The 24,867-nt window shown below is 49.6% G+C and overlaps 1 protein-coding gene across 1 annotated transcript in view; it reads left to right on the forward strand.

The window, feature by feature from the left end:
- CA9 (carbonic anhydrase 9) overlaps window positions 1-24,867 on the forward strand; it is a 64,971-nt gene that overhangs the window by 1,452 nt on the left and 38,652 nt on the right. Inside the window, exons 2-3 of the mRNA XM_061607337.1 lie at window positions 6,705-6,743; window positions 7,616-7,786. Coding sequence (XP_061463321.1) covers window positions 6,705-6,743; window positions 7,616-7,786 — 210 coding nt within the window. The remainder of the gene's footprint in view (window positions 1-6,704; window positions 6,744-7,615; window positions 7,787-24,867) is intronic.

Raw genomic sequence — 24,867 nt, forward strand, 5'->3', positions numbered from 1 at the left:
GCCTGCTCGATATGTCAAGACTTTAAATTAGGGTTGCTGACCAGGTTGATTGCTTTTGTTAGCTATCTTGCAAGTTTTTAAACTTGGTTGTGAAGTCACCTAGAGACTGCTCTCTGTGAGGCAATTAGCAAGAAACAATAATTGACCTTGCGGGGAGTCTGAACCCAGAACTTGAATACTCTGCCCAGGTCTGGTTGTCCCATCTGAAGTGGTTGAGCCCAGCAGTGGACAGAGAGCAAGGGAATGGGGGTGGGGCCTGGAGCACCAGCCATGCCTAAATGGCTTACCTAGACAGCCAGCAAATGGATGCCACAGCCCTTTCCCAGCCTTCTGCATGAGATCCTTCTAGCCTACATGCCATGGATTTTTAACTGCAGAAATGATTGATATATAGTCCTCCCAATGCTTTTAAATAAAACTTAGGGTGGATCCATCAGTTAGGGGCTGGTGGGAGGGGATATGCCCAGCATTCAGCGAATACAAAATCAAGGATAACTTTCTGAGTTTAGTCAATTTATTAAGTAGGTTAATCAACCAAAGGTTTAATTGCAGGCTAAAGTGTTCTCCCTGCACCAATTAAGTGGTGAGGCAGAGATTTGAAGGGCACACTGCCATACAGTGAGTCAACCTTGACTCGGGGAAGGGAGGCTTAAAGCTGGCTTTTCTTTCCCACTGCCGTCCCAGGGAAGCCTGATGCTGCTGGTTTCAGGGGGAAACCACAGTGGCATCTTCTTCTAGCAAATGGGACTGATGGGGTCAGGGTAAATAAGTGTTGTGACATGTGGTAAGGAGACAGGAACCTGAGTGTAGTCTCACCCCAAATGTGTAACTGAATTACATTCACAGGCATCAGCAGGAACAGGAAGCTCCCCCCTCCCTCGCCATTTCAGTCTCTAGATGTCAGTTTGTGATACCTAACCACTACCAGCAGCAGCAGTGCTGGTCCTTCCCTAAGTGCCTGCCCAGAAAGTGAAGGCATTGGCCTGGCCCAGTCCACTCTTGTGCGGGTGAGACGCTCTCTCTCTCTGCTTAAGGGCAGCTCCTTCTGTAGCTGCTTGTGTTATGAGGAATTGACGATCATCCTCCATGCTGTTGCTCCTGCCTGGTTCAAACTTCATCCCATATCAGGCGGGCCACTGCTGCTGCTCCCCCCCCCCGTTATCTTTTTCAACTAAGCAGCAAAGCATTATGACTGCCTGCATAATTGCCTTCATCACTGGAGCAGTGCTGACAGGAATACATCAGGGTGGAAATGGGGGCTGAGCAAGGAACAGGTGGGAGTCTTTGGAGTGGAATCACCAGATGAGTCTCTGGCTATGGAAGGCAATCCCCAGCCTTCTCCTAGGCAAGAGTTCTCTGCTGTTGATGGCTGCACTTCCATCCCACATTTGACAATATCATCCCTGGTTTACCTTGTAGGAAGACTGACATGATGTTAGTAGAATGGAAGTCTGCAGGAAGGACTTCAAGGTCTCTCCCTCACTGACCTTTTGCTTAATGCCCAGAACAGCAAAGTCTCCCCACAAAAGTGAAACTGAAAAGAAGTGCCTTATGTTGCTTTGTTCTATACAAAGTTTTTATTTATTCTATTTAACAAAATTACCATATTGCTTGTTAGAAAACCTCTAAGCAGTTTATGTCCTGGCTGGTCCCAGCCACATCCACATGGGGAGACAAAAATTAGACACCTGAGGGGCCCTGTTGTGCATACACATCCTTGCACCAAATGTGGGGGGAGAAGAGAAAGAAACACGGTGTAGCTCACATTTAGCAGCCAGTGGTCTCTGTGTCATGTGGCCCCAAGCAGCAAGCCCGCTAGGCCTCCCTGGACTGCCCACAGCCAAGGCATCACACCTTGACCCTCGGAACTGAGGCAAGCCTCGTGGTGGCTTAGGCCCTGTGGTCAGCTTCTTGGAGCTGATTGACGGGACTGGCGTCAGTGTCCTCACTGGGCCCAGCTATGTCCACAGGGGGAGAGAGGAACTGGACATTGGAGCAGCCCTGGCATGCATACACATCCTTGCACCAAAACTCCTTGACGTGGGGTGATGGAGGAGAAGAAGGAAACACAGTACAGCCCTGCAAACTCTTTGCTACCTTCCCCCGCCCCACACAAGCACGGAGAGAGACCTTGCCGGAAGCTGGCTCCAGTCCCAAGCCTTGGGTACTGCTCTATCCACCAGGCACATGCACTTTCCAAGCCCTGGCCCAGGCTGCCAGGAGGGGATTATGTGTGGCATACGTTGTTCTGAGAAGGCTGCCGAATGAAACACCTCAACAGAGTAGTTCTTGTTTATGCTATCAAGGGAAGGAGACAGGGCAGCTCTCTCATTTTTCTTTATTTATAGTTTTTATCAGGCATTTCACATTTTTACAATAAAATGGTCCAGTCCTTTCTCCCCCTTCCCCCACCATCCATTCCCCTTTCCTTTCCTCCCAGAGTTGCCCCCGCCCCCACCCTTCCTAGCAATCGTATTTTCATTTTTGGTTTGTGAATTTGATTTACTTAACCCTTCCTCTTTTTGAAGGAAACGCATTTGGGCTTTTTCCACCTCCCAGGTGACGGGAAAGCTCTTGTTTCTTCTCTGAATTCAGAGAAGGAAGACCAAAGCTCAGTGCTTTGCATGCAGACCAACCCAGGGCTCAGCCCCCACTGGCATCTCAGGACCCCCTACCTGAAACTCTGGAGGTTGGGATAAGGCAGCTTCCTCTGTTCCATGCGAAAGATCTCAACAGGGAGGGATGGCCCAAGACATCTTTGGCTGCCTGAGGCAGATCAGAAAATGCTGCACCCTTCCCCCAACTTAAGGTGCAGAGCACCAAGGGCAGCCACGTTATTCTGGCACCTGAGAAATAAAGTCCCACAAGGTCCTCTTCCCCTTCCAGGAAGGCAATAAAAACAGTATTAGTAGTGTTTATTTATTTATTAAATTTATATTGTTGCTGTTTATTTCTACCCCGCCTTTTGGCCAAAAGGCCCTCAAGGCGGCTTACAAAAAACACAAATATAAAAATACATCAATAAAAACAACACAATTTACAATAGGCAATACATAAATAAATAAATGTGGGTGAGAAGGATGGGCACAGGAGAAATCCAAAGGAATGGATCTTGAGGGGAAAGACCTGGAGGACAGATCCTTTCTCCATGATGACTGAGATGATGGATTAGCAACGCCAAGCTACTCAGAGTGGATTTTAGTCCAGCCGCTTCCTTCCCTTCCCATCATATCCCGCCCTTCCTTCCAGAAGGAGCCCAGGACGCAAATAAAAATACTAAAACCACTTTAAAACATATTATAACAAAACATATTTAAAAACATATTAAAGCAAACTAACTTTTAAAACATCTTAAAAATCAATTCTAGCATTAGTATTAGTATTAATAACTGACAATTTGCTTTTCTTTCATGACACCCTTAAAAATCTGCCCAGGGCAGCTGCCTCATTCTGCTTCATGGTAGGGCTGACGCTGGGTCTCTGCTTCAAACCTTGATGTCTCCAGGTAGGGATTGGAAAAAGTCATCTGCCAGTCAGTGGAGAAAAGGCTGAGCCGGATGTCTCAAGGTCTGCCTGATGAGGAATGCAAGGCAGCTAGCTCCCTGTGTACCAGTATACACATCTATTGCCCAGAGCAGCCTCTCAAAACTGGACAACTGTGTCTAATTCTTGTAGCTTTTTCTGGCTTTGTTTTATTTGTTTCTAAGAGATTGGTATGTTGGGCACATTTGGGTCTATGGAGAGGAGGGGGCATTTGGCGCTCCAGGGGCAGCTGATTTCCAGAAGGCAGAAGATGGGGTTGTTGCCAGTAGGGAGCCAAGGGTTCCCCCCCCCGCTTCTTTCAGCAGCAGGCATAGCTGAGATCTTTCTTTGTAGCCATGTTGGAGGCTAGGAAAAGAATCACCTTTGAAAAACATGGCCCTGAGCTAAGAATGGGAAGCATAACACCAACTTCTGAGCTGCACGCTGACTCTGCTCTCCAGATGACATTCCCGTCCTATGAATGGAGCTAGAAATTTTGTTACTGAAGGAGTCTCAACAAAGCTCCTTCAGCCCCTGAGGATGTGTGTGTCGAGGGCAAAGATGGTAGTGAAAGTGGCCTAACATCACTGTGCCCACCCTGGTGCTCTCTATGTGTCCCCTGAGGGCTGCAGAAGGCCTGGGAGGGAGGCCAGGGGGTGGTTGTGACCTGCCCAGATGCTTGAGAGCATTGCTGAGAGCATTGCTGCCAGCAAAGGTGCTCTTGCCAGAACAATTCTGCTCTTCCATTTGGCCGGAAAACTGCCCACCTCTTCCAGCTCATGTTAGCCAGGACCAATGTGGAGGCTCTGATGGGGAACAGGAGCCCACCAGCCTGAGCCAGTGATGCCTCCCCAGCCCTCACCAGTAGGAGGAGGGGGAGAGTCCTTGTTATTTTCACCTGTTGATTAGATTCCAAACCACCTCGAGCATGTCTTTTAATGGGAAGGCAAGATAAACACTCTCCCTCCTTCTAGTCACTCAGCAAGATGGAGGCAACACTGTTGGCCTACTTTATAGGGTTGTTGTAAGGTTTACTAAGATAATGCATGAGGAGCACTTTCAACATTAAGAACGAGCTATAAAAATGTTGCCAGTTATTTTCCCAGTCTCTTCCACTTGCCTCTCCTGCAGTACATTTATATCAAGGACACAAAAGTTCTGCCACCCCCATGACTCTGCCTGGCTGGCTGCGGGGACCTGGCCTCCTCATCACCATAGCAACAGGAGCTGTCTGTGACCGAGCCAGGTGTGTGAGTGCACCTGAGCAGGAGGGGGAGGGGCAGACAGAGGCAGGAGCAGCCGCCTCAGCGCCCCACTCTGCCCTCTGGACCTGCACGTCACTGTGGTGGTGGGCTGAGCAGCAGGACTGCGCGTGGCCCAGTAATTTAGGAAGGAGACTGTTTTTGTCAGAGTGAGAGAAGCAGCACTCTGTCTTAGATCTTGTTGCCCATTGACAGGGAGGCAGGATTCAGCTCAAGGGCTTCCAGGGTGAGAGGTCCCAGTAGGCAATTATTTTGGAAAATCCTTTCCCCTAATTCCTGTGTGGGGAGGACCAAAGTCTGGCTTCATTATTCATTACTCCACATCTTCAGGCCTTCAAAGAGGTTCTGGGGCTGAGCCCCAGCTTCGTTAGGACAGGCTGCCCATCCTATACCTTTGGACCTGGATGCCTGTGGGGGGGGGGGAGGCTGGAAGACAATCCACAAACCAGAGCAAGTTTCTGGAAGGATGTCTGGCCCCATTGGCTCCAGTCCCACCCAATCCCAGCTCTCCAGTCCTGCACATGCTCTGCTTCTGCCTCCTGTGTGACCTTTTGGGAGGGAGGGAGGCATGCACAGAGCACTGCCCTCCGTGGGCATGGGGAGCCCCTCCCCCCCACACACACTTCTTCGATCCAACCTGGGCAGGTCTCCTGTCTGCTCTTCTCTGATGGGGATGCCTTTCTATTTGTGGGAGCTTCATGGCAGCATCTATAGATCCAGCTGAACTGTCGGCCTCTCTGGCAGTAGCGGAGATGGTCAGCAGCAGCAGTGCTGGCTGGAGAGGTGTCTGCATCCAGGCTTTGGAGGGAAGCACTTCATGTGGGAGGCCTGGGATCTGCATGGATGCTGACCCTCCCTTCCTACCCCTGCCCTTCATTTCAAGACCTTTTAGCCCCAGCCGTGCTCATTTTGTTTCTCTTGTGCCATTTTCAGAGCCAGTGTGGTGTAATGGTTAAAGAACAGGACTGAGGAGTCTCAGGTTCAAATCCCTGAACAGCCATGAAGCTCACAGGGTAACATTGAGCCAGAAACACTGCTTCTCAGCCTAATATACCTCACAGGGTTGTTGGGTGGGTACAAATGGTGATGGAAGAAAATGGCAGCATTGTTTTGTTTATGTATTTAGACTCTTTATCCCACTCTTAATCTGAAGATTTCAGGGCAGGTAACAGTAATAAATAAAAAGCTGGAAAAATAATGTGAAAGCACCATATCACACAATACCAGAAGAAGGCTGGTTATGGGGGAGGGTGTACTGGGGGGCGAGGCTGCCCCTCAGTGCTTCAGGCAAGGGGCAGTGCTCCTAGTGGTAGCCCAGAGTTTTCTTGTGCTTCTCTCTGGGAAACTCACTTGCCTTGCGGCAGGTGGAGAAGGTCTGAGGAGCAGGGGCTTTGCTCCGACGATCCTGATGGGAATTGCAGGCCAGCAAGGGCCACACTGCCCAGGAGCATCCCACACGGGGAAGCAGGCACCCCTGGCACATGCTTTGCGCAAACTGATCCCCAGCCAGATGCAGCCTGTGTCCTTTGAAGAGGACATTGTCAACAGTTTTCATCTGTAAAATGTGGCCATTCTAGTGGTCTCCATGGGTGGGAGGGGGGTCTCTCTGGCCCTCTAACTCATAAGCCAACCTCAAGCCCAGGGAGTCTGTCAAGTACCAATTGGCAAAGAAACTCCAACTCCCTGCCCTCCTGCCTTTGGCCTGAAATGGAGGTGGGAAAAGAAACCCTCTCTCAGGATAGGGCTTGATCCAAGAGCTTCCCCTCCCCACCCCACAGGCTCACTGGGGGCGAGAGGGAGGGAGGTTGGCATTGGTGTATGATGAGGGTGTGCATGCGCGTGCATGCATAAGCCAGCCACTAAGCTGAGATGGGGAGCTGTTTCACCTTTCTGACTGCTGGCTTTCCTTTCCTTCCCCAGATCCTCCTGGCCACGGGACCAGTCACTGGAGCTATACAGGTAAAGGGCTGGTGGGGAAGGGTGTCCTTGCCTCTCTCTGGGCCTCCAGCCAGACAACATGCTTGGGGTGGTGGTGGTGGTTAATGATTAGCCAGCGCTCTTTCCTTCTTCTCTCACTCTCACACCTGCCCTTCTTTCTCTGGACCTGCTCAGCCCCACCCCAAGGCCTGCATGGGTATATCTGGGTCTGCCTGGCTGAGAAGACCCATTGCCAGCCCTCCTTCCCAGCTGACCCTGCTGGTGCCCCCCGCCCCCACTCAGCCAGGCTCAGCAATGTGGCTTGACCCCTCCCCTCCCCTCCCCTCCCCAGGCTGCTTCTGTTGCCTTTCCCTCCAGGATGTCCCACTCTGTCCAGTGCCTCTAGCATGGCAGTACAGTGGAGACACACCTGGGCCTGCTCTCTCCACCTTCCTCCACTTGTCTGGCACACTGTCCGCAAGGCACGTTGCTCTCTGGCTCAGCTCCGCTCCAGCAGCAAACTCAGGTGGCTTTGCTGGCACTTTGCCCTGTGGGAACCGGCTGCCTCCAAGATCTAGCCAGTTTGCCCGGGGGAAAGAGCAGCCATGGGCACGTGCCTTTCAGGGCCAGAGCTGAATAAGGATGTGTACGTGGGACGGAGGGGGAGGTGCACTAGGGAGCCTTTGTGCAAGAAGAGCTAAGGTTAGAGTTAGCTGCTGGCTTTCCCTGTCCTTTCCCAAAGGCCCGTTGGACAGTACAGCTGCCTTTTAGGTTATCTTCACAACAATGTCAGGATGAGAGTGACAGGCTAACCTCCTGTACCCCCACGATAGGCTACCTATTCCTACTGCCCCTCTCCAAGTCTCGGCTGTGTCAGCAGGATAGCTTACCTGACACTTTCTCTCTTGTTTCAGACAAGGCAGAGTGGGCCTCTGATTTTCCGTATTGTGGGGGTCACATGCAGTCCCCCATCAACATCAACACGACGGCCACCCTCTTTAGCCCCCAGCTAAAGCCTGTCCTGCTCTCTGACCACAACCTGCCTCCCGGAGAGATGCTCTGCCTTCAGAACAATGGACACACAGGTGAGCACTACCAATGCCCGACTGCGAGCCCAGGAGGCAGCTCCGATGGGAAGGGAAGGGTCGGCATGGGATATACTATCTTAACAGCTCAAACTTGATTGACAAGGCAGGCTGTGGCAAACGTAGCCATTTATTTACTGAGATGATTGTCCTGCGTTACCACAGCAGCTCTCCCCAACTAGGTTGAGAGAGCAGGGAGAAGAAAGCTCCATAGCGAACTTCATGCCCGAGGCTAGATTCGAATCTGGAACTGTCATGCTGAGGTCTAGCCCTTCATATTATTTGTTTGTTTATTTAAAATATTTCTAGATCGCCTTTCTGAACAGTGTCTGCCTAAAGTGCCTTATAATAGTAAAAATGTACAAAATTATCAACAATTAAAAAAAACCCATTTCCCCCCTTCCCAAGATGAAAACCAATACACACTCAGCCAACCAAATAAAATACCTTCCACAGCGCAGCAACCCATTGTCCAAGACAGAGTATTTATTTATTTATTTTCATCTATACCCTGCCTTTCTTTCCATGCTAGAAACCCAAGGTGGCTTACATACGGTTCCCAGGCAGTCTCCCATCCAGGCACTAACCAGACCTGACCCTGCTTAGCTTCAGCAGGGAGCTGGCCTCATGTGCCTTCAGACCATAGCCTGGGATATGTCCTTAGAGTCTTCCAAAAAGCTTGAAGAATGGCCCCCATTCGTGGCCCCCAACAGCTCTGATCTAAGAGGTGGGGCACGCCAGAAGGGTCTCCGTTGCAGAGAATCTCAATGCACAGGCAGGTTGATAATGGGTGATGCAGGTGGTCCATCAAATAACTTGGGGCCATCACTTTAAATTGGGCTCAGAAACACTGTGGAAGCAAAACAGATGGTATAGTAAAGGGGTTACTGAAGCTGACCAGTTTACCCCCATCAGTCACATTCTGGACCAGCTGAAGTTTTCAAACTGATTTTAAGGGCAGTCCCGCATATAGCACATGACAGAAGCCTAGATATGACCAAGGTGTGGATCACTATGGCTACAGATAGGAGTGTAACTGGTGTACAGGCTAAAGCTGATGAAACTCACCCATAAGAACATAACAGGAGCCTCCTGAATTAGGCCAATGGCCCATCTAGTCATAAAATAATAGAATAGTATAGTTGGAAGGGGCCTATAAGGCCATCGAGTCCAACCACCTCCTCAATGCAGGAATCTAACTTAATGCATACCTGACAGATGGCTGTCCAGCTGCCTCTTGAATGGCTCCAGTATTGGAGAGCCCAACTCCTCCCTAGGGAATTGGTTCCATTGTCATATGGCTCTAACAGTTAGGAAGTTTTTCCTCATGTCCAGTCGAAATTTGGCTTCCTGTAGCTTGAGTCCATTATTCCGTGTCCTGCACTCTGGGATGATCGAGAAGCGATCCCGGCCCTCCTCTATGTGACAACCTTTCATGTACTTGACGAGTGCTATCATATCTCCCCTCAGTCTTCTCTTCTCCAGGCCAAACATGCCCAGTTCTTTCAGTCTCTCCTCATAGGGCTTTGTTTCCAGTCCCCTGATCATCCTCATTGCCCTCCTCTGAACCAGTTTGTCTGCACCCTTCTTAAAGTGTGGTGTCCACTAACAAGTGCTGAATAGAGGGGAACCAATACTTCACATGATTTGGAACCTATACTTCTGTTTGTTGTTGTTGTCAAGTGCCATCAAGTTGATTATGACTTATGGCGACCCTATGAATCAGTGACCTCCCATATGGCATCTGTCATGAACCACCCTGTTCAGATCTTGGAAGTTCAGGTCTGTGGCTTCCTTGATGGAATCAATCCATCTCTTGTTTGGCCTTCCTCTTTTTCTACGCCCTGTTTTTCCCAGTATTATTGTCTTTTCTAGTGAATCATGTCTTCTTACTATGTGTCCAAAGTATGATAACCTCAGTTTCATCATTTTAGCTTCTAGTGATAGTTCTGGTCTAATTTGTTCTAACACCCAATTATTTGTCTTTTTTGCGGTCCATGGTATCCGCAAAGCTCTCCTCCAACACCACATTTCAAATGAGCTGATTTTTCTCTTACCCACATTTTTCATTGTCCAACTTTCACATCCATACATAGAGATCGGAAATACCATGGTCTGAATGTTCCTGACTTTAATGTTCAGTGATACATCTTTGCATTTGAGGACCTTTTCTGGTTCTCTCACAGCTGCCCTCCCCAGTCCTAGCCTTCTTCTGATTTCTTGACTATTGTCTCCATTTTGGTTAATGACTGTGCCAAGGTATCGATCATCCTTGACAAGTTTAATGTCCTCGTTGTCAACTTTAAAGTTACATAAATTTTCTGTTGTCATTATTAATCTTTTAGATGTTCAGCTGTAGTCCTACTTTTGTGTTTTCCTCTTTAACTTTCATCAGCACTTGTTTCAAATTATACAGCCACCAGAGTGGCTGTATACTATAGCCAGCGTGGGTTTTTCACATTCCGCAATGTTAAATTGAAAATACCCCCATGCCATTCTGATGCTTCCATAAGCTCATTTCAAAACAAAACCTTACAAAACCTATAGTTCTGAACTCAGAAACACTTGCTTAACAGCCCTCTCAATTTTCATGGCGATACACAAAACAGTCAGAGAGAATAAAGAGTTCAAAGTGTAAAAAGAGAGAGAAAAACCCCAGAGCCCTTTTGGACTTTTTTCTGCCAGAGTTCTCATAATCTGTTGGAATTAATTAAAGATCAGCCATGTTCACAGAGTACCTGTAATCCTAATACTGACCTTGCCGCATACTCTGACCTTCATCTTCTGCAGTTTAAAGTTAAAAAAATGCCTGGCTGATTTTTAACTAATTTAATCTAATCTACCTGTGTGAGTTTCTGCAAGACCTGCTCCCTGCATTTCTGGCTGATTTCCACCTGGCCTGGAAGGGTGGGGCCCTGTCTCTCTCCAGCTACAAAAGCAGCAAGTGCTGAAGGGGCCAGAGACCATCTACCTGTGTGAGTTTCTGCAAGACCTGCTCCCTGCATTTCTGGCTGATTTCTACCTGGCCTGGAGGGGTGGGGCCCTGTCTCTCTCCAGCTACAAAAGCAGCAACTGCTGAAGGGGCCAGAGACCATCTACCTGTGTGAGTTTCTGCAAGACCTGCTCCCTGCATTCCTGGCTGATTTCCACCTGGCCTGGAGGGGTGGGGCCCTGTCTCTCTCCAGCTACAAAAGCAGCAACTGCTGAAGGGGCCAGAGACCATCTACCTGTGTGAGTTTCTGCAAGACCTGCTCCCTGCATTTCTGGCTGATTTCTACCTGGCCTGGAAGGGTGGGGCCCTGTCTCTCTCCAGCTACAAAAGCAGCAACTGCTGAAGGGGCCAGAGACCATCTACCTGTGTGAGTTTCTGCAAGACCTGCTCCCTGCATTTCTGGCTGATTTCCACCTGGCCTGGAAGGGTGGGGCCCTGTCTCTCTCCAGCTACAAAAGCAGCAACTGCTGAAGGGGCCAGAGACCATCTACCTGTGTGAGTTTCTGCAAGACCTGCTCCCTGCATTTCTGGCTGATTTCCACCTGGCCTGGAAGGGTGGGGCCCTGTCTCTCTCCAGCTACAAAAGCAGCAACTGCTGAAGAGGCCAGAGACCATCTACCTGTGTGAGTTTCTGCAAGACCTGCTCCCTGCATTTCTGGCTAATTTCCACCTGGCCTGGAGGGTTGGGGCCCTGTTCCTCTCTAGCTACAAAAGCAGCAACTGCTGAAGGGGCCAAAGACCATCTACCTGTGTGAGTTTCTGCAAGACCTGCTCCCTGCATTTCTGGCTAATTTCCACCTGGCCTGGAAGGGTGGGGCCCTGTTCCTCTCCAGCTACAAAAGCAGCAACTGCTGAAGGGGCCAGAGACCATCTACCTGTGTGAGTTTCTGCAAGACCTGCTCCCTGCATTTCTGGCTGATTTCTACCTGGCCTGGAGGGGTGGGGCCCTGTTCCTCTCCAGCTACAAAAGCAGCAACTACTGAAGGGGCCAAAGACCATCTACCTGTGTGAGTTTCTGCAAGACCTGCTCCCTGCATTTCTGGCTAATTTCCACCTGGCCTGGAAGGGTGGGGCCCTGTCTCTCTCCAGCTACAAAAACAGCAACTGCTGAAGGGGCCAGAGACCATGTGTGTGTGTGTATGTGTGCGTGAACCTGCTGCTCGGGATGTGTATAGACTACTGGGGTTAGTTGTTTTTTAGTTGTTTTTGGGGTCAAGATTTAATTTTGGAGATTCATTTTTGCTGTTATTTGGACTACAGCATATTTTTGTTAGACACTGTTGTGAAGTGTGTGGGGATTGCTTAATTGTATATTTATTGAGATGTTTTCATTAGTTTGTTGTTTATTATTATTGTTTGGCTACTTATATACTGTGTATATTTATATTTCTTTGTTGTATTATTTCTCTGTTGTACACCGCCCAGAGAGCTATGCTAGTCGGGCGGTATAGAAATTTAACAAATAATAAGAAGAAGAAGAAATTTTGGCTGGAACCCTATGATAGTGTCAGGCATGTTCAGTAAGAACCAACTGTCAGAGTTCTAAAAGCCAGACTCACAGCTGTTTGGCTTGGCTTATCAGTGGGCCACACCCACACCAGACTTTAATTTCATGTGAGAAAGTCATGGCTTCCCTCAGATAATGCTGGGAAGTGTAGTTTGTGAAGGGTGCTGAGAGGAGACTCCTATTCCACTGACAGAGCTCCAGTGGCCAGACTGGAGTCAGCCACTCTGATTGAAGGTCTGTGAGGGGAACACGGCTTCTCCTAGCAACTCTCACCACCCTTCACTAACTACAGTTCCCAGGATTTTTTGAGAGAAGCCATGACTGTCCAACGTGAAATAAAGGCCTGGTGTGGATGTGGCCACGGACAGCTTTGGTTCAAATTTGGGTGGGAGGCTACATGTGCCTGCTATAGAATAAAAAGATGGGGGAAATGCTGAAAAGCAATGATACTGTTCACAATGTTTTCCTTTTGGAAAGGAAAGGGGCTTCCTCTCTGCCCAGTGTCCACCCATCCAATCTCCTCCCCTCCCCGGGGTCAGTGTTGGACTATGACCTGGGAGACCAGGGTTCGAATCCCCACACAGCCATGAAGCTCACTGGGTGACCTTGGGCCAGTCACTGACTCTCAGCCTCAGAGGAAGGCAATGGTAAAACCACCTCTGAATACCCTTGACCATGAAAACCCTATTCATAGGGTCGCCATAAGTTGGGATCAACTTGAAGGCAGTCCATTTTCATTTTCAAACATGATTGCACAGAAATAAATCCCACTGAACTCAAAAAGTATGTAAAGGATCAAACCCACCCTCCCATCTCCTCCCTCCTATCCCCTCCCTCTTACCCCCTCCCTCCCCCTTCCTTTGCCCCTCCCTCCCCATCCCCATCCAATCCCCTCCTTCCCCTTCCCCCTCCTCCCAATCCCCTTCCTTCCCCCTCCTCCCACTCCCCTTCCTGTTCCCCATGGTCAGTTTTACCTATCTTAAGCATGATTGCACGGAAGTAAATACCATTGAACTCTATAAGCATGCAAATGATCAAACCTGCCCTCCCCTCCCGCTTCCTTTGCCTCCTCCAATATGCTCCTTCCCTTTCCCCCTCCCCCTCTCCCATGGTCAGTTTTTTCTATCCTAACCATGATTGCACAGGATTAAATCCCATTGAACTCAATAAGCATGCAAATGACCAAACATGCCCTCCACTCCCCCTTCCTTTGCCCCCCTCCAATACGCTCCTTCCCCTTCCCCCTCCCCCTCCTTCATGGTCAGTTTTTCCTATCCTAACCATGATTGCATAGGAGTAAATCCCACTGAACTCAGTAAGCACGCAAATAATCAGACCTACCTTTCCCCTCCTTCCCCTTTCCTCTCCCTTCCTCCTCCCCTCCCCTCTTCCTTCTTCCTCCTTCCCTGCTCACTCCAACCCTCCCTCCCTCCCCCCAGTCAGTTTTACCTATCCTAAGCATGATTGCACGGGAGTAAATAGCACTGAATTCAATAAACATACAAATGATCAAACCTGTTCTTCTCCCATCCCAGTCCTCCCCTCTGCATTTTCTCCCCTCCCTCCTCCTCCTCCTCCCCTCCCCATCCCCTGTGGTCAGTTTCACCTATCCTAAGCATGATTGCAGGGGAGTAAATCCCACTGAACTCAATAAGCATGCAAATGATCAATCCATTCTCAGCAAACTTGCACGGGATCCCATTTCTTACCTCCTGGATTAAAAAGCAGGGAAATTCACTAATAGGCAAAAAACCTTGCGGTTTAAGAACGTACCTATAGCCCACAGATATTTCTATCAAACTTTAAAAAGCAGGGAAATTGGGCAGCTATAGTGGATGCACCAGGGGAGCAGGACACCTGACCTCTTTTCTGAGATATTGGACTGCCCTACAAATTTGTCAAAATGCAAAAACTATTTGGGTTGGTCTTTCACTGTCCAATCCACTTCCTGTGTAGCTTGGAAGAATTTGGTAACCGCAAGGTTTTTTGCCTATTAGTGAATCATTACTGGTTTCTGCTAGCAGTATTGTATCATTTGTGGCTTCTCTGGAATTTAGTGGTCACCATTGCAATATATTCTTTGGTTTCTGAAGCATTTGCCCCTTCTCTTTCAGTATATAGATTACAGTTAACCTTGAATAGTCATCAATAAAACTAAAAATGTATCTATTTCCACCATTTGAAGGAATTGGCATTTCACAAATGTCGCTGTGAATCAACTCTAGGGGGCGCTTAGTCTTCCCTTTACTCTGCTTAGGAAAACTTGGTCTTGTCCCTTTAGCTTTAACACAGCATGTACATCTTCCCTTTACTTGGCAGGGTTCGATTTTCATGCCTTTTACTAAATTATTCCTTTGAAGGGTATTGTCAGCTCTGCACTGAGACAGCAGTGCAGGCGGGGCTGGAAATTCCTGGGTATTTACCAGGGTGGGAAAGTCCTTAGCTGGCAGCTTGGTTGTAAATCTGCCAGGCTACAAGGATGAAGCGTGATAAGGGCAAGGCCCTTTCCAAGCTTACGTGCCAAGCCAGAAGTCCAGAAGCGAGGTCAGTAGAGGTCCAGGTTCAAGTGCTAAGGGGTCAGTCCGAGATCAGGTTCAGGGAATCTGGAAACACACAAAGCCACGCCTGACGTTGTAGTCAGCCACAAGCTGAAGCCAAGGTTTGACTTTTAAGGAGCAGGTTTGTCAGCAGGTGTGAGCCATCAGCGTTTTGGCCTTAAGTGGACAGGCCTGCCCCTCTTCTGCCTGACCTTCTGCTGTCTACGTTCTGCAGGTGAGGGGGGAGTCTCCTGTTCACTGTCTGCGTCTGGCTGAAGGGCTTCAGCTGTGTCTGGGGTGCTCTGCAGCTGAGGGGGAGAAGGAGCTGGGTTCTCAGGAGTTTCCTCCATTTCTCCTTCTGGGTCTGCTGCTTCTGGGTCTGCTGCTGTTACTCCCGAGTCATCCTCATCTGATGAGTCCTCTGACGGGGCCATGACACTATCCCCCTCCCCACGACCAACCCATCTCCTCCCACCTGGGCCCGGCTTATCCGGGTAGTGCTGGTGGAATCGACGGACCAGACAAGGGGCATGCACCTGCGAAGCATCTTCCCATGAGCGTTCCTCTGGGCCGTACCCCTGCCAGTCTGTTAGGTACTGGAGGAGGCCACGATGCCTCTGGGAGTCCAGGATCTGCGCCACTTCGAATTCCTCTTCCCCATTGACTTGTATTGGCGGCGGGGGGCGCGGCTTATTACTCAAGGGGTGAGGCGGGAGAGCAGGAGTCAGCAGTGATCTATGGAAGACAGGGTGCATGCGGAAGGATGCAGGGAGTTGGAGCCGGAATGCCACAGGGTTAATCTGCTGGGTGACACAGAAGGGACCTACGTTCCGAGCCTCCAGCTTTTGAGACGGTCGTTGCGAATGCAGGAACTTGGTCGAGAGCCATACCCGGTCCCCTACCTTCAGCGGCGGGCCTGGTTGGCGACGGCAGTCCCCAAAACGCTTATACGAGTCCTTCGCCTGCTCCAGCTGTTCCTTCAGGACTGCCTGCAGGGCCTGCAACTCCTGCAGCATGACATCCGCAGCGGGGACCAGCGAAGGGGGTCCCACTGAGGGGAAGAACCGGGGGTGGTAGCCGTAGGAGGCAAAGAACGGAGTCTGGCGTGTGGAGGCATGAACGGAATTATTATACGCGAACTCAGCCAGAGGTAACAGATCTACCCAATTGTCCTGTTGGAAGCAGGTGTAACATCGCAGGTATTGTTCTACGGTGGCATTGGTGCATTCAGTTTGTCCATCTGATTGAGGGTGGTGGGCGGAGGACAAGTGGATCTGGATGTTCAGGGCCCGAAACAGTGCCTGCCAGAACCGGGCAGTGAACTGGGCTCCTCGGTTAGAGATCAGGTGGTCTGGGAGGCCGTGCAAATGGAAAACCTGGGTCAAAAACAGTTGAGCGGTTTCTGGGGCAGAGGGTAGTCCGGCACAGGGGAGGAAATGGGCCATCTTGGTGAACAGGTTACGACCATGAGGACGGTGGTCATTCCCCTGGAGGCCGGTAAGTCCGTGATAAAATCCAGGGAGACCGAGCGCCAGGGCCCTGGGGGGGGTAGGCAGCGGGAGTAGGAGCCCAGGTGGCCTTCCGGGGTGTCTCTTGGCTCGCTGGCAGGTATCACAGGAGGCTACATAGTCCTTGACATCCACTTGGACCCAGGGCCACCAGAAATCCCGTAGGACTAGATGGAGGGTTTTATAGGTTCCAAAATGACCTGCTGGCTGGCTGTCATGGCAGAGTTGGAGCACCTCTCCCCGCAGAGCTCCCGGGGGAACGTGCAAACGGTTCTGGTGGTACAAGAGGTCATTTTGCAGGGAAAATGGGCTGTCCAGGATGGAGGTTCCTGACTGGAGCCCTCGCTGCTGTGACAGGGCGTATGGGTCCTTTTGCTGCTGTTCCTGCACCCTGTCCAGTAGGGGCTGTGGCTGGTGGGTAGCTGCAAAGTTCTCTGGGTGGAGGATCGGGCGAAGGGGGCGATCGAACTGCTCAGCTCAGTATTCCGGCTTGTGAGAGAGTGCATCTGCTTGTGTGTTTCGGCAGCTGGGGAGGTAGGTGACCATGAACTGGAACCGGGAGAAAAACAGGGACCACCAGATCTGGTGTTAGTTAAGCCATCGGGCACTTTGCAGGTGCTCCAGGTTTCAATGGTCAGTTCGCACCTGTACCGGATGGTGTGCCCCTTCCAAGAGATGACACCAGGCCTCGAAGGCTACTTTTATGACTAGTAACTCCTTCTCCCAAATGGTGTAGTTCTGTTCCGAAGAATTGAGTTTCCGGGAGTGGAATGCACAGGGGAGCAGGGACTGCTTTTTCCCCGCCGGCTGTAGTAGGACCGCTGCCACTGCCTTATCGGATGCATCGCCCTCTACTGTGTAAGGTCTGGTGGGGTCAGGTTGTTGAAGGATGGGTTCAGAGGTGTGAGGCGTCCTTCCCTGGCTCTCCCTCTCAGGTTCCTACCTGCTCGTGGTTACTGCCTGTCTCTAGGCACCACCAGGGACTCCACCAGTCCGGACCGCTCTCTCTTATGATTTCTCTCCCCGCTCTAGCACAGATCTCAACAGATCCCCCTGCTAGACAACCACCAGTAACGTCCCAATACTAGTATTCCCAGAGACTCTGAATACTGGTATTGTTATTCTCTTCACCGCTGCCACCATTTGTTACAGTTCCCCTTCAGCCTTGGTCATTACCTTACCCTCCCTTCTGGTCTGTGAAACCCCAGCCAAGGATCAGGCCTTTGGTAAACCAAATTAAGTATTTATTACAGATAACAAAGCTAACAAGATTAACAAGATTTCTTCTTAAGGCACATAAGCATATGGTTTTACTCAATACTAATCCGAACTCCACCTCCCTCCTGGTAAACAACTCTCTAAACCCCACCAAGCAATCCACTCTTTCTCTTCTCCCCCCAGATTCCACAATTCTGAGAGTTGAGAGGTTGTTGGAGGCGTTGGAATGCCTGTTGAGTGGCCTCAGTCCAAGCAAACTTCTCTTTGCATCGGAGCAGGTCCGATGTGGATGCTGTTAATTCCGAGAAGTGCGAGATGAACCAGAGGTAATAGTTGGCGAAGCCCAAGAAGCACTGCACATCTTTGTGGCTTCGAGGAGCTGCCCATTGGAGGATGGTGTCAATTTTGGCTGGGTCCATCTGGATTCCCAAGGAAGAGATCCGATGGCCTAGGAAATCCACGGTAGTGAAGTCAAATGCACATTTTTCTAGCTTGGCAAATAGGCGGTTCTCCCGCAGGTGCTGCAGCACCACTCGAACGTGTTCCTTATGTTCCGAGGGGTTCAGTGAGTAGATCAGGATGTCATCCAAGTAAATTACCAGGAAGCGGTCTAGGAGGTCCCGGAAGATGTCGTTCTTGAAGTGCTGAAAGATGGCGGGGCGTTGCACAAGCCAAAAGGCATCACTGTGTACTCAAAATGTCCATACCGGGTGCGAAAGGCCGTCTTCCACTCATCTCCCTCCCAAATATGCACCAGGTTATAGGCCCCCCTCAGGGCCAGTTTGGTGAAAATGCGAGCACCCCACAGCTGCTCTAGTAGTTCTGGGATCAGGGGCAAAGGGTACCGATTCTGAACTGTAATCTGGTTGAGGGCTCGGTAGTCATTACAAAGCCGGAGTTCCCCACATTTCTTTTTTACAAATAGTACAGGGGCGGCTGCAGGTGATGTTGAGGGGCGAATAAACCCTCGGCACAGGTTCTTGTCTAGGAACTCTCTGAGGGCCACCAATTCGGGTTTCGACAGGGAGTAAATCCGGCCCATGGGAATCTTGGCTCAATGGGGCAGTCGTAGGGACGATGGGGCGGCAACTGGTCTGCCTCTTGCTTCCCCCAAACATCTTGGAACTCCCAGTACTTTTCCGGTAATTTCTCCAGCACTGAGCTTGCCTCCCGGGTAGTCAGGACTTGCTCCTTCGGTCCCCAACAGGTGGTTCGGCAATAGGGGGATCCGAGGGACAGTTGGCCCTTGGACCACTGGATGATGGGGTCGTGCTGCTGTAGCCACGCCAGGCCAAGCACTACCGGGAAGTGGGGCGCAGCAGCCAGGTAGAACTGGAGGCTTTCCCGGTGCTCCCCCAGGGCCATGCCTAACGGCACTGTCTCCTGTACTACAGGGCCCGAAGCGAGAAACCGGCCATCAATAGTCTCCACGAGGATAGGGCGACGAATGGGTTGACTAGGAACCTGTTGCAGATTGGCAAAGGACACGTCCATGAAATTGCTGGTGGATCCCAAGTCCAGCATGGCTGGTACTTGTAGGGTACCCCTTCCGGGGACTTTCAGAGAGATCAACACGATCAGGTGCTTGGGCGGTGAGGAACTGAGCTGGCGGGCCCCCTGAACCACGAGGTTGCCCCGGCTCAGGGGCCTGTGGAGGCCGGGGCGTGGGAGTTTCCCGAGGTAGGGGCTGCGGGTCGTTTCGCGGAACAATGGGCTGCAAAATGTCCCTGGGCCCCACAATACAGGCAGAGGCCCTGCTACCTGCGTCTCAGCTTTTCGGACACAGAAAGACGTGGCCGAGCCCCCCCCAGCTGCATAGGTTCTTCTGGGGATGTAGGGTCCCTGCCAGAGGGCTCCGAGGGCACAGCCACCGGGGCTGAAGCTCTATAGACTGGCCGGGGTCGGTTGGCAGCACGCCTGCTTTCCAGCCTCCCATCAATCTGGAGACACAGGCGTATTAGGACTTGCAGGGTTCCAGGGCGCTCCACCCTAGGTAGCTCATCGGACAGCCCCTCCTGAAATTGATCCATGAGAGCCGCTTCGTTCCAGCCCAGATTTTGTTGTAGTAAACGAAAGTCTGTTACATATTCCCCCAAGGGGCGTCAGCCTTGCCACAGTCTGCGTATGTGGCGGTTGGCTGTGGCTGATTTGACTGGGTCCTCAAACATAGCCTTCAGTTCTCTGGTGAAGGCGGCTAGGTCGTTGAGCACGGGGCTACGCTCAAGGAGCAGGGGCCTTGCCCATCTAGCTGCGGCCCTGGTGCACAGGTTAATCAAGAATCCCACCCGGGTCTTATCATCTGGGAAGACCTCTGGTCATAACTCCATGAAGAGCTGGGCCTGGGCCAAGAACGCTGAGAGCTGTTCTGACGCCCCCGTGAATTTCTCTGGGAGGGTCACAGGGCACTTGGCTCTCCCTGTAGGAGGAGTGGGTGGGGCTGCTGGCAGCTGGGCTTGCAAGCCTTGGACGGCCAACAGCAGCTAGTCTACTTGTGAGTGCAGGAGCAAGTTTTCCTGCTGGAGTTGCTCCAGGGTCGGCTCTTCCCCCACTCACTCGTTGCTTGCTTTGGTTTGGGCTGACTACAAACTGTCAGCTCTGCACGGAACATAAGAACATAAGAAGAGCCTGCTGGATCAGGCCAGTGGCCCATCTAGTCCAGCATCCTGTTCTCACAGTGGCCAACCAGGTGCCTGGGGGAAGCCCGCAAGCAGGACCCGAGTGCAAGAACACTCTACCCTCCTGAGGCTTCCAGCAACTGGTTTTCAGAAGCATGCTGCCTCTGACTAGGGTGGCAGAGCACAGCCATCATGGCTAGTAGCCATTGATAGCCCTGTCCTCCATGAATTTGTCTAATCTTCTTTTAAAGCCATCCAAGCTGGTGGCCATTACTGCATCTTGTGGGAGCAAATTCCATAGTTTTAACTATGCGCTGAGTAAAGAAGTACTTCCTTTTGTCTGTCCTGAGACAGCAGTGCAGGCGGGGCTGGAAATTCCTGGGTATTTACCAGGGCGGGAAAGTCCTTAGCTGGCAGCTCGGTTGTAAATCTGCCAGGCTACAAGGATGAAACTCGATAAGGGCAAGGCCCTTTCCAAGCTTACGTGCCAAGCCAGAAGTCCAGAAGCGAGGTCAGTAGAGGTCCAGGTTCAAGTGCTAAGGGGTCAGTCCAAGTCAAGGTTCAGGGGATAGGAAGACACACAGTGGTCACGCCTGACGTTGTAGTCAGCAACAAGCTGAAGCCAAAGTTTGTCTTTTAAGGAGCAGGTTTGTCTACAGGTGTGAGCCATCAGCATTTTGGCCTTAAGTGGACAGGCCTGCCCCTCTTCTGCCTGACCTTCTGTTGTCTACGTTCTGCAGGTGAGGGGGGAGTCTCCTGTTCACTGGCTGTGTCTGGCTGAAGGGCTTCAGCTGTGTCTGGGGTGCTCTGCAGCTGAGGGGGAGAAGGAGCTGGGTTCTCAGGAGTTTCCTCCATTTCTCCTTCTGGGTCTGCTGCTGTTACTCCCGAGTCATCCTTGTCTGATGAGTCCTCTGACGGGGCCATGACAGGTATTAATCTTTGCGATGTCTTTGTGTCCAAGCCTTCTGTGCCATAAATGCAAACACGGCTTGTTACAGCAGTCCTTCACAATATTAGCTTCTGGACTTTACTGATCAATTTCCTACATTCCTTTTCTCTTAGTAGCTGTGCATATAATTACACCATCTCGAGAAATTGCAGAGGAATTTTGCTCAAATAGCACTGAACATTCTTCATTGGTTGTCTCACTGACTGAGATCAAATTATTAGAAATTCCTGGAGTCCAGAGCGCATTTCTAAGGTAAATCTCTTTAGTACCGCTTGGCGTCTGGCAAACCAGCTTTACATTCCTTTCCCCCTTTATGGGCACTTCTCGTGAGTCAGCAACTTTAACTGAGCCTCCACATGGGGTTAGAGTTTCAAATAGGGTTTTTGTATTTATCAAATGGGCGGTTGCTCCCAAATCTATATAGACTTTATTATCATTACATTTTTCAACATGAGTTACTGGTAAACTGTTGACATCTTTCTTGTCTGTCTTTTTAAAACCTTTATTTTGTCCTTCAGACTTCCCTTTCTTGTCGCACTGATTTTTACGGTGAGTCTCTGAACCACACAGAAAGCAGCCTTTGGATCGCTCCTTTTGTTTTCCAAATCTGCATATGACTGGCATTTGGCCAGAAGTCTATTTACTAAGGAAAGAGGAAATGCTGTCCTTTCCTGCAGCATCTCTTTCGCTTTGCTGAAAGAATTGCTCTCTGACTTCTGATATAATTTCATTTAGAGTCTTTTGCTGTTGTTGCAATATGAGGCAAAAAAATTCATTGATTTTGGGAGGGAATCTAGAAACAGAGCAATTTGCATCGGCCTATCCAATTTTGTGCCACATTCTTCGATTCCCTGATTTAACACCATAAATTTAGTGAGGTGTTCTTCAAATGAATCATCCCTCATTTGCAAATTAATAAGACTTTGTAACATTGAAATTAAATGCCCTTGGCTTTTGGGCTGGTGGTTAGACTCCAGTGTAATTCACATTTCTCTGGCATTTTTACAGTTAATGATCAAAGGGTTTGTGAGTTACTCACGCACTTCACTATGAGATCCTGAGCTCTTCATCTTTCTGGGTCCGAACTCTCCTTGCTTCCTGCGAGGCTTCTGGTCCCGGTTCCGGGTCTTTGATCACTTCCATTAGCTTCTGTTGCTTTAAGTGACATCCCATCCGAAACGACCACAGCTTCCAGTTTCCAGGTGAAAGTTTGTCGAGGCTTAGCTGTTGTTCCATTGTAGCCATCCTTAAGAAAAAGGCTTAACTCTTTACTGACTAAACTCTGAAGGTCTTTACTAAGCTTCCTTGATTCGCAACACAAAAGCTCCTTTAATTACTCAGATCTCCTTTTGCATGGCTGGGGCCCATAACCTGTCGGAGAGTGGCAAAACTGGGAATGGAGAGACTGAGTGAGCCTTTAGGTGTGTTTGAATCTTTGCTAAAGATTATACCTTCCCTGCAAATTAGTCAGACAGAGACTTTAAGCTTTAAAATAAGAAATAACTACTTTATTCTGGAAGTACATACTTGATAGGAAAGAGTCCTACATCAAGCTAACTAGCTAAGTTGGAGATGCAAACCCTAAGCCTAGTGTTTGCCCTCATGCTTGAGGAGAAGGAGAGACAAAGAAATATGTCTGCTCTCCCACACAAGAGAAAGAAGAAAAAGGAAGGAGGGAAGGAGATGTGATCAATATCCTGTGCATATCAGTCTAGCAGGAAGGGAGAGTCAGCAGCAGATCAAAGGATAGGTATTAGCCTAGCAATCAGGAGGTCTCCTCTCTAGCTACCCTTTTTAACCCCATGCAGCCTCAACCCACAAGTTGGAGTTGAACCTCATATTCCAACAAATTGTACTCAAAGAGTGGCCGTTAATTTGGCCAGATAGGCGGCTTAGAAATAAAATTTTATTATTATTATTATTATCAATGGTTCCTTCTCAAACTGGGCAGAAGTAACAAGTGAGGTACCACAGGGCTTGGTCCTGGGTCCAGTGATCTTCAACACTTTTATTAATGACTTGGATGAGGAGGTACAGAGCATGCTTATCAAATTTGCAGAAAAACTGGTAGAAAGTATTATTAAAGCTAGATTAACTAAGCACATAGAAGAACAAGCCTTGCTGAAGCAGAGCCAGCATGGCTTCTGCAAGGGAAAGTCCTGTCTCAGTAACCTATTAAAATTCTTTGAGAGTGTCAACAAGCATATAGATAGAGGTGATCCAGTGGACATAGTGTACTTAGACTTTCAAAAAGCATTTGACAAGGTACCTCACCAAAGGCTTCTGAGGAAGCTTAGCAGTCATGGAATAAGAGGAGAGGTCCTCTTGTGGATAAGGGATTGGTTAAGAAGCAGAAAGCAGAGAGTAGGAATAAACGGACAGTTCTCCCAATGGAGGGCTGTAGAAAGTGGAGTCCCTCAAGGATTGGTATTGGGACCTGTACTTTTCAATTTGTTCATTAATGACCTAGAATTAGGAGTGAGCAGTGAAGTGGCCAAGTTTGCTGACGACACTAAATTGTTCAGGGTTGTTAAAACAAAAAAGGATTGCGAAGAGCTCCAAAAAGATCTCTCCAAACTGAGTGAATGGGCAGAAAAATGGCAAATGCAATTCAATATAAACAAGTGTAAAATTATGCATATTGGAGCAAAAAATCTGAATTTCACATATACGCTCATGGGGTCTGAGCTGGCGGTGACCGACCAGGAGAGAGACCTCAGGGTTGTGGTGGACAGCACGATGAAAATGTCGACCCAGTGTGCGGCAGCTGTGAAAAAGGCAAATTCCATGCTAGCAATAATTAGGAAAGGTATTGAAAATAAAACAGCCGATATCTTAATGCCGTTGTATAAATCTATGGTGCGGCCGCATTTGGAATACTGTGTACAGTTCTGGTCGCCTCATCTCAGAAAGGATATTATAGAGTTGGAAAAGGTTCAGAAGAGGGCAACCAGAATGATCAAGGGGATGGAGCGACTCCCTTACGAGGAAAGGTTGCAGCATTTGGGGCTTTTTAGTTTAGAGAAAAGGCGGGTCAGAGGAGACATGATAGAAGTGTATAAAATTATGCATGGCATTGAGAAAGTGGATAGAGAAAAGTTCTTCTCCCTCTCTCATAATACTAGAACTCGTGGACATTCAAAGAAGCTGAATGTTGGAAGATTCAGGACAGACAAAAGGAAGTACTTCTTTACTCAGCGCATAGTTAAACTATGGAATTTGCTCCCACAAGATGCAGTAATGGCCACCAGCTTGGATGGCTTTAAAAGAAGATTAGACAAATTCATGGAGGACAGGGCTATCAATGGCTACTAGCCATGATGGCTGTGCTCTGCCACCCTAGTCAGAGGCAGCATGCTTCTGAAAACCAGTTGCCAGAAGCCTCAGGAGGGGAGAGTGTTCTTGCACTCGGGTCCTGCTTGCGGGCTTCCCCCAGGCACCTGGTTGACCACTGTGAGAACAGGATGCTGGACTAGATGGGCCACTGGCCTGATCCAGCAGGCTCTTCTTATGTTCTTATGTTCTTATGATACAAAGTTGGGTGGCATAGCTAATACTGTGGAAGACAGAAACAAAATTCAAAGGGACCTTGATAGGCTGGAGCATTGGGCTGAAAACAACAGAATGAAATTCAGCAGGGATAAATGCAAAGTTCTACACTTAGGAAAAAGAAACCAAATGCACAGTTATAAGATGGGGGATACTTGGCTCAGCAGTATGACATGCGAGAAGGATCTTGGAATTGTCGTTGATCA

This window comes from Rhineura floridana, chromosome 1 (assembly GCF_030035675.1).
Source record: "Rhineura floridana isolate rRhiFlo1 chromosome 1, rRhiFlo1.hap2, whole genome shotgun sequence".
NCBI classification, from domain to species: Eukaryota; Metazoa; Chordata; class Lepidosauria; order Squamata; family Rhineuridae; genus Rhineura; species Rhineura floridana.